The 9,888-nt window shown below is 37.5% G+C and overlaps 1 protein-coding gene across 1 annotated transcript; it reads right to left on the bottom strand.

Annotated features, from left to right (window-relative positions):
- Positions 1-1,283: 1,283 nt before the first annotated feature.
- LOC137828473 (ethylene-responsive transcription factor 1B-like) lies at positions 1,284-2,600 on the bottom strand. Its single transcript, XM_068635076.1, has one exon. The coding sequence runs from the start codon at positions 2,274-2,276 to the stop codon at positions 1,647-1,649; it is 630 nt and encodes a 209-aa protein (XP_068491177.1). The 5' UTR covers positions 2,277-2,600; the 3' UTR covers positions 1,284-1,646.
- Between the last annotated feature and the right edge of the window lie 7,288 nt (positions 2,601-9,888).

The raw sequence follows: 9,888 nt of genomic DNA, 5'->3' as shown, positions 1-9,888 counted from the left end.
TATATTTTTCAGCCTTTTTATTTTTTTTTTATACGAGAACTTAAAAAATGCTCGCTCCAAATGAAAGTAATCAACTTTTGGTGTTCGACTTTAGTGTGTATATATATATATATATATATATATATAAATAACATTTTCCTTTGAATATGGGATGTAAGGGTGACTTTTTTTAGCGTGTAAATAATTAATTTAAGGTATAGAGGTAGAAAAAAGAATGAATAAAGCAAAGTAAGGGCACGTGATTATAATAATTTGCAGATAAGTCATAAGATTACAGATGTTGGTCTAAGTGTCCAACCATTTGTATTAGACATCAGTTGGAAGAAGCTTCTTTTGCTTCAAAGTTGGACTGAAACAGTTGGAGAGGAAAAAAAAAGATGTTTTAAGGTTCTCTACTCTCCAACAGATTTGACAAATTTCTAGAAACCCCCACCAACTCATCCTATTTCCTTGAGTTTTCCTTTACCATAATTTCTTTTCTCCATAAAATATTGCGTCTAAGGGCTAATCCATTTTATCTCCTTATTTTTTTATTCCCTGAGGAACAAGAAAATTTTGGTACTTCATCTTCAGCTTAGCTAAAGTCTATGTTTCGTAGATGCGGTTGTGGTGACAGGACAAAATTAGCCTAACCTGCTGTCCAAGTAGCCCTGCCACTTGTTTTGAACACAATGAGATAGAAAAGTTTGAAAACTAATTACGAAAAACAAGCCTGTCCCGTGTCATGCACCACGTTCATAATCTCCTATGTCACCTTGATGGGACCACATCTGGCTTCATCAATCACAACCATTTTTCCATTATTACATCCGATCTTCTTAAAATTATACCTTCACCATAATATACCCCTTTCTTTCTTATCATCATATTAATTATGTGACAATATGTTTGGCAGAATTGGGGAAATTTTCACACACTGGAAGACAAAACGAGAGAGGTTGGCACTGATTGTATCTTGATACAGTAAAAAATAACTATACACCTGTGTATTAAATAACTCATTAAATTAATATTTTAATTGCATTTCTTTTATTTTTAATTTAAAATACTAATATATATTATTATTATTTATTTATAATAAGCTGTCCAATGCTTTTAGTTTTGAGAATGTAAACGTATGTTTTTTTCTTGGCAAAATGGATAAGAAACTGATTGTAATTTGTTCGTGTGTGCGGTGCGCGCACACGTGCCGCCTTCCCCGCACTAAACTCGACCATGCATGTTGACTTATAGTCCGATAAAGCTAAAACAACAGTCCCAGTCACCTCAATTAATATCGACAATTTGACATAAATTGTGCCCCACATAGATTACTTCATTCCTTATCGTCTTCTAAACTTTACAAAAAACAAGAAAATTCTCCAAGTCTAGTAGGAAAACTAAAAAAATAAAAAACCATGAAGAGATAAAAAGATACAGATTCAGAAGATGTTGAACTCTGTCATCAAAACATGACACAAGCATCTCAGCCATACAAGAACCAAAGAACAAAGAAGAAAAAGGAATTAACACTAACATAAAAAAGCCTAGGTAGAAACTATGCAGCGTGGGATATTTATAAGGTTATAAAAAACGTTGCGGAATTGGTGCTTGAGCCGCAGCGTGAAGGCTTTCGAGGTTTGGATTATAATTGAGGAATGAATGAATCAGAAGGAGGAGGGAATATGATCAGAGGACATCAACAACTGTTCCAAGTAGTCAGGACCAAGGTCTTCAAACACGACCGCATTGTCTACGGTACTCTGTTTGTTGTTTTTCTTTACACCAATTTTCCTCCGCAAGGAGTGTTTCCTCTTGAGAGCGACAACAGGGGAGCACCCTTCTTCACTGCTATCCACCGCGTAGTTCATCTCCCTAAGTGATTCTCTAACGATATCAACGGGGAAGTTCAGAATCGCGGCGGACCCGCGCATGGAAAACGCCGCTTGGTCGTAAGCCAAAGCCGCGGCTTCCGCGCTGTCGAATGTCCCAAGCCACACCCTCATCCCGTGCCGTGTGGAGTCCCTAATCTCCGCCGCAAACTTCCCCCACGGCCGTCGCCTCACTCCGCGGTAGGACTTCTCCTTTTGCGGCGCCGCACTCTCCTCAGAGCCCGCTCGGTCGGCGGTGCGCTCGGCTGTGGTGGCGCCGGCGATCATGCCGTAGAGGAGCATCTCCTCCGGGTCGTTCTCGTTGAAAGGGAGGTATCCCTCCCAGGAGAAGGCATCCGGAGAGGAAGATTCGGAGGAGAAATCGGAAGAGGGGGAGTTGAAGAAGGAGGATGAATCTATATCCATGTTTAGAAAACAAACAGAGTGAATAGTGAAAAGGAGAAGTAAGGTGTTGAGTTGCTCTGTTTTTCTCGTCTCTTTTGGTCCTGTCACCTCCTTTTATACCCGGTATTGGCCACCGTAAAATGGTAAAAGTCGCCGCTAAAGCGAATCGGATAAATCAAACGTTGGGTGAAAAGGGTGAAAAACGCAAAAGCATGCCATGATGCCACGGCAATTTTACATACTAGTAGTACTCTCTTTAACAAGACAACTTTGTTTTTCTCTCTTGTTTCACATACACTCATTAACAATTCCTTGTCTTTTCCAATCCTATTAATAAATATATTTGAGATACCAATATTTTTAAACATTAATAATTATATTATTAATGAACCACTACATCAAGCAATCAATTTTTTTTAACTGATATACAGCTATATTAATCACTCATTTATCGTTATCTCCACATTTTAATGATTAATCTCTGGAATACATATGTATTGCACTCTAGTATAGTATATTTAATTAATCCATAAAACAATTTTATTCAACTGAACACATTTAAAAATTAAATTTATCATAATGTGAATATATAAAAAAATTTCTATATGCTATTGGGGGAAGGATCTGAAGCTATAACTTATACTATTTTTTTTCTATTTTATTGTCGATAGCTAATTTTATTACATATTTTTAACTCAATAACTCAACATTTTATTTTTGGTTTATGAGATATTTGAATTAAGTTGTTTAATAGAAATTTTTAGGGAAATCCTTTTGCAGGTTTGCTAATCTATATATGTTATATAGGGAGCTATAAAAATTGATTTAATGTTAAGTTAAAAATAATTTGATTGATATTTAAGAGCAGGGCATAAACTTTTGGCGATGCAGCATTGTCTTTATGGAAAAAAGTAAAAAAAAAAAAAATGACGTAGTGGGGATGATATAGTGTGAGAAATGGGACCCTAAGAGGGGGATTGATAAGCACACGTGGGTCAATTAAGTGGATGTAGATGGCGGCCAGGTCAGAGATGCATTCTCGGGTAGTGGCTGACGTCTTATTATGACGAAATTTTTATTTAAATAATTCTCAAACATTTTATCGATATTTTTTTTATTATTATTACTATTTATGCATACAATAGAGGTTAGGAAAAGAAAATGTTAAGGATAAATCTCTTATGCTCAAGTCTCATTATTGATTGACGTAGGTCCCGGTGAATCCCGTCGAATACAAAGACCTAACATTAAATTATATTAAAAAAAGCATATAATTTTTTCGCAAATCTAACGGTGGGAAACTCTACATTTAAAATATCATGTTGTCTTTTTGCACTTTTTTTAAATACATGTTAGTAAACAGGAAACTACAAAACTAACATAAGATTAAATAAGTCAGAATTAAATGAGAAAAAAATGAAAACATATGAAAGAAAACGCTCTAAATGAATGATAAAACAAATTAAATAGACAGCAAAAACCTCCAAAATAATTTAGATGAAACATAGGGAAAATCATAAAAAATAAAAAATGTATTTTATATAAAAAATAGAAAAGATGGTGAGGATAATCTTTTAAACGAGTGCGGATGAATCATGTAAATAATAAAAATAAATGAAAGAAAATGTTCAAATGGATAATAAGAACAATTTAAATTGATACGAAAAAATATTCAAATGAATTAGAGAAAACATATGAAAATTAATTAAATTTTAAAAAAATCTATGATTAAGAGAAAAGATGACGAGAACAATATTTTAAACGAGTGGGGATGAAATCATGTAAATAAGAGAAAAGAATAAGGCACAGATTATTTGAATGAGACACAGAAAACTATGAGAATAAGATGAAAATTCGAAAAACAAAATATGTAAATTGATGAAAAAGTTCATACAAAAATTTACTGTTAATTTGAATAGTAAAAAATTTAAAGTAATTTATTTAGGAGATCTTAGCTTTTTAAAAAATTACTACTACTAAACAGACAATAAATATAAAGTGTTATGTTACCGTGTGTGACAATTGATTTTTTGGGCGCGGAGGACGAGAAAGACAACAACTACAATTATTTAAAATACATCTTTAATGCAATATTTACTTTCAAGTATTTTATTGATAATATGTTTGACAAAACAATTATGGTTGAGACTTAGATATGAATGAGAATTTTTTTAAAATAACTCATTTAACTAGGATCCAAACCTCAACAAATTTGAGACTTCTAAATTTTTTAAAACATTCTTTTGTCGGTTGATTCACATATTAATGCATTTATTTGTCATGAATATATAACAACTTCAATAAATACATAAAATCAAATGTAAATGAGATACACCTACAACTTAATTATAATGTATTATCTTTTGTCGTGATAGCTATAAGTTTTTACTTGACATTTTGGATTTTTATCTCTTTCAAAATTGTCTTTTTCCATTATTCGAAGAAATTTTAATGTATTTCCTTAACCTCAATTCTTATTTGTTTTTATTAAAAAAGCTATTTCTTAGTATTTCTTAATTCATTTAAGAACTTTGACAATGGTTTCAATGTTGTTTATGTTATTTTTTGGGTAAATAAAGTGAAAATAGTTTAAAATTATAATTAACTTGTGTTTTTACGTTACTTTTCACAGCATATAAGTTTAATAATATAAGGTTTTATTATACTAGCTTTTTACAAACTTGTTTCTATGTTATGCATGACTTAATTTTAATTTTGAAAAACAAATATTTAATTATTTATATCTAATAGATAAATTTATCAATAGATCCAATCAAGGAAAACAGACGGGGTTAGTCTGCCGTAGGGAAGAAGGGGAGGTGATCAAGAATACCAATGTATGGAGGACAAAGATTTGGAGTTTATGAAGAGCATAACAGGGGGTAATCTGAATGGTTTTTTATGTTGATTTTTAATATGAATATTAGAGGACTGGGGGGAGGAATAAAAGTCAGATATCTGAGGCGGTGTATATCTTCAGAGGAGGCAGAGTTTGTGTGCCTTCAGGAAACAAAAACAGTGGAAGTCACGGATGCTAGGTGTTTCTCGCGGTGGGGGGGGACAACAAAATTGGGTGGATTCATAATGAAGGGGTAAATGGCAGTGGAAGTCTTCTCTCAATGTGGCATAAAGAGGCTTTCGTCTATGAGAGTCATTCCTTGGGTAAGGGCTACATAGCTACAGTGGGTAGTCATGTGAAATCGGCCCAAAGGTGTTGTGTGGTAAATGTTTATGCCGCTTGCAATCTGAGAGAAAAGAAACTTCTTTGGGAGGAACTCTCTAGTTTCAAACTAGCCTCCCAGGTCGAAGTGTGGTGCTTTTGTGGAGATTTTAATGCAATTAGAAGCAGGAATGAAAGGAAAGGGGTGGATAGGGGGGATTTTTCCAGTGAGATAAATGGTTTTAATGACTTTATAAAGTCAAACTTGTTATTGGAGGTGCCTATTGTGGGGAAGAAATACACATGGTTTAAAGCAAATGGGACGGCGAAGAGTAGGATTGATAGAGTGTTAGTTTCCGAGGAATGGTTGCAGAGATGGCCGATGTGCAAGCAATATGTCCAACGGAGGGAAGTCTCGGATCATTGCGCTTTGATGATTAAGTGCATAGACAAGGATTGGGGTCCCAAACCTTTTAGAACTATTGATGCTTGGTTCTTAGAGAGAGGTTTCTTGGGGATGGTGGAGGGTAAGTGGAGGTCCTATGAGGGCCAAGGAAATGTCATAAAGGTGCTCAAGGAGAAGTTTAAACTCCTTAAACTGGATCTAAAAGTATGGAATAAGGATGTTTTTGGGAACTTGAATTCTACAAAGCAGTCCTTATTGCAGGACATTGAAAACCAGGATTGCCAGGATAGCCGAGGCTGTTTGGATGAGAGTCAGAAGAAGCTTAGATCAGATTTGGTAAGGAGGTTTTGGGAGAATGAAGCAAAGATTGAATCCCTTCTACGTCAAAAGGCTAGAACTAATTGGCTCAAATATGGTGACTCTTGCACAAGGTTCTTTCACTCGTCTTTAAGATGGAGAAGGCTTAGGAATGAAGTGAAGGATGTTGATATAGGGGTTGTATGGTGTGAGGAACCATGCACTATTCGGCATGAAGCAAAGAATCTGTTTGAATCCAGATTTAAAGCAACGAAGGACCTTGGGGTGAGACTGGATGGGGTTGAGTTTAATTCTTTATCGCCAGAAGTAAGCCTGAGTATGATTGAGGCCTTTAGTGAGGAAGAAATCAAGGCAGCTGTATGGCAATGTGAGGGTATGAAGAGTCCTGGCTCATACGGCTTCAATTTCAACTTTCTCAAGAAGAGTTGGAATATTCTAAAATCTGATTTTGTGGCAGCGTTGAAGTGCTTTCATGAAACAGGTGTGATCCTGAAGGGGTGCAATGCTTCATTCATAGCATTAGTACCTAAAGTACGGGACCCGTGTAACCTTCATCAGTTTAGACCCATATCCCTAGTGGGTGCCATCTACAAAGTCATCTCAAAAGTTTTAGCAGGGCGAATAAAGAAAGTTCTACCTGCTCTTATAGATGGTAGTCAATCGGCTTTCATTGAAGGAAGAGGTCTGGTAGATAGTGTGCTTTTGGCAAATGAGGTGATCGAAGATATTAGAAGGAGAGGGAAGAGGGGTCTGTGCTTCAAGGTAGATTTTGAAAAAGCATATGGTTCTATCAGATGGGAATTCCTGTACGATATGCTTCGAAGGTTGGGTTTCCATAATGTTTGGATAAATTGGATTAGAGGATGCATGGAATCAGCCACAGTATCATTACTTGTCGACGGAAGTCCCACGGAGGAGTTTAAACCCACTAGAGGGTTAAGGCAGGGCGATCCCATAGCACCTTTTCTCTTTATAGTGGTGGCGGAAGGCCTAGCTGGACTTGTTCGACAAGCAATGAGAGTGGATATTCTATCCGGAGTTAAGGTGGGAACACAAGGAGGTAGATGTGTCTTTTCTCCAGTTTGCAGATGACACTCTCTTCTTTTGTGAGGACTCGTGGAGCAATGTGGTTGTAATGAAGTCTATCTTAAGGGGTTTTGAGGTAGCATCAGGGCTGAAGATCAACTTCCACAAATCAAGCCTAGAAGGTGTAAATGAGTAGTCTATTAATCTCCTTTGCTATTCAAAGTTTTTGAACTGTAATCAATCGGGAATACCTTTCAAATACTTGGGATTAGAAGTGGGAGGGAATCCAAGGAAGAAGGCGTTTTGGGAGCCTGTTCTCAACAAACTCAAAGCAAGGCTAAGTGTGTGGAAGGGGTGGTTCTTATTAATGGCAGGAAGGACGTGTGTTATAAAGTCTGTTCTCAATGCAATCCCCCTTTTCTATCTTTTAGTTTTCAAAGCGCCAGAGTCAATCTACAAAAGCATCATAAGTATTCAAAGGCAGTTTCTGTGGGGATGGGGCAAGGAAAATAGGCCTATTGCATGGGTGAGTTGGGAAGATCTTTGTAAAACGAAAGAGGAGGGAGGGTTGAGGTTAAAAGACATTAGAAAGTTCAACTTTGCTCTCTTAGGAAAGTGGAGATGGAGGTTTATGTCTCAAGAAAAAGGGAAGTGGAAGGAGGTGTTCGAGTCAAAGTATGGGGTGGAACTAGTAAGTCCCCATCTACCAGTAAAATACCAATCATGGTGGTGGAGAGATCTAGTAAAGGTGTGTAGGGAGGGAGGTGGTGAAGGATGGTTCCAGAAGGAGATACACTGGAAATTAGGTAGGGGGATAAGGTCAGGTTCTGGGAGGATGTGTGGGTTGGTGACACAAGCCTCAATTTCTTGTTCCAGAGACTATATTCGTTGTCGGTTAATCAGGAGTACAAAGTGGAAGATGTAGGGGTGTGGAAAGGTTCGGAATGGAAATGGAGGCTAGAATGGAGACGAGATAGATTCGAATGGGAATCGGAGCTGGAAGTAAACTTTGTCGAATATCTTGCAAGGGCTGATGTAAAGCAAGCCAAGAATGATATCCAAGTCTGGGGGACAGAGGATCTGGAGACATACTCAGTCAATGCAGATATCTTGTCTAATGGAAACGGAGGCACGTATCATGTAACTTTCGAGTCTTTATGGAGAGCAAAAACGTTTCCCACTGTTTTGTCAACAACTTGGAGGGTGCTTGTAAATAGGATCCCAACGAGGGAGGCGCTGAGTAGAAGAGGCGTTCAGATGAGTTCTGTAGTTTGTGTGCTATGTGAAGATAATGAGGAATCTTGCAAGCACTTGTTCTTAGAATGTGTGTATGCACAACAGGTGTGGTCTCTATGCCTCAAATGGTTAGGTATCACGTTAGTCCAACACAACGACCTTAAGGACCACTTTGTGAGTTTCCACGTAGCCCAAAGCAGTAGTAAGCAAAATTTGATCCTCAAAGGAATTTGGGCCGCTATCATGAGGTGTATTTGGGATCAGAGAAACTCAATTTTTTTTAAACAACAAGTTGTTGATGCTGAAGAGATTCTGCAGATGGCACAACTCAAGTCTTGGTTGTGGATGAAGCATAAAGCTGTTTTCCATTCATATTCGTTTGAGGATTGGTTACTTAACCCGTTTGTTTGTATTAAAAGTATAAAATAGAAGGGCACCACTATATAGAATGAGGTCGGTGTGGGAGCTTCTAAAAGGAGAGGAGATGGTTTCAGGGTGATGTGATCAGGAGGTTTTGGGTACCAAGTTTGATCCGAACATGTAGGTGCCTAAATCTGGTTCGTGTTGGAGGTCAAAAGTATATGTCTGGTTCTGTTTTGGTGGTTCGGATTGTTGCCACCATGGTAAACACTTATAACAGTTGAAGAACAGAAGATCAGATAATTGGAAGTGAGGGGCGATGTTGATGAGTTACGGGCTGAGCTGCAGGTGTATGGTCAAGAGAAAGGAGCGTAGTTGAGAAGGCCAACATGATCGCTGGTCGATGAAGCGGCGATCTCCGTGCGTGCGTAGTCGGTGGTCGCCGAAGTTATGCATCATCGCCGTTTTTGAAGAACAGAAGTTCAGATATTGGAAGTGAGGGGCGATGTGGATGAGGACACGTGGAAGGCCAACATGATCGCCGGACGATAAAGCGGCGTTCTCCATGCGTGCGTAGTCGGTGGTCGCCGAAGGTATCGCCGTACTTGAAGAACAGAAGATCATATAACCGGAAATCGCCGTGGTAGGCACATCGCCGGGTTTTCCAGAAAGCCTAATTGAAGCTGTTGGAGGTTTACGTATAAAACTGAAGAACTTGGCAGGGGGTAATTTATGTTCGCTGTTATAGTAGGTTGAGAGAGGCAGCACTAGCCATTAGGTGTGGAGGTTGCGGAAAGTCACTCTTCAAGTAGTAGTCAAACTGGTGGGAGGACCTAATGGTGTTATGGTGGTGTGAAATTGCTGTTTAGTGTTTTGAAGCAGTCCAACATTACAATAGTAGTAGTTTGGGGCTGTTTTTATGATATATCTTTTTTCCCTCCTGTTTTGGGATGCCTCTTGGAGGTCCTAAAAAACAGGGTTTGGGTTATGTAAAGGGTCCCTTAATTTAACTTAATTCTTTGCTGATAAAAAAAAAAGATCCAATTAGATAGAAAGTATATAATACGTTAGAAAGAAATAAATATTTATATATATAACAATATTGATATTATTTATATTTATTATCT

Source organism: Phaseolus vulgaris, chromosome 7, assembly GCF_000499845.2.
Source record: "Phaseolus vulgaris cultivar G19833 chromosome 7, P. vulgaris v2.0, whole genome shotgun sequence".
NCBI classification, from domain to species: Eukaryota; Viridiplantae; Streptophyta; class Magnoliopsida; order Fabales; family Fabaceae; genus Phaseolus; species Phaseolus vulgaris.
Note: the sequence above shows the minus strand (reverse complement) of the source record. Positions and strands in the feature narration are given on the sequence as shown.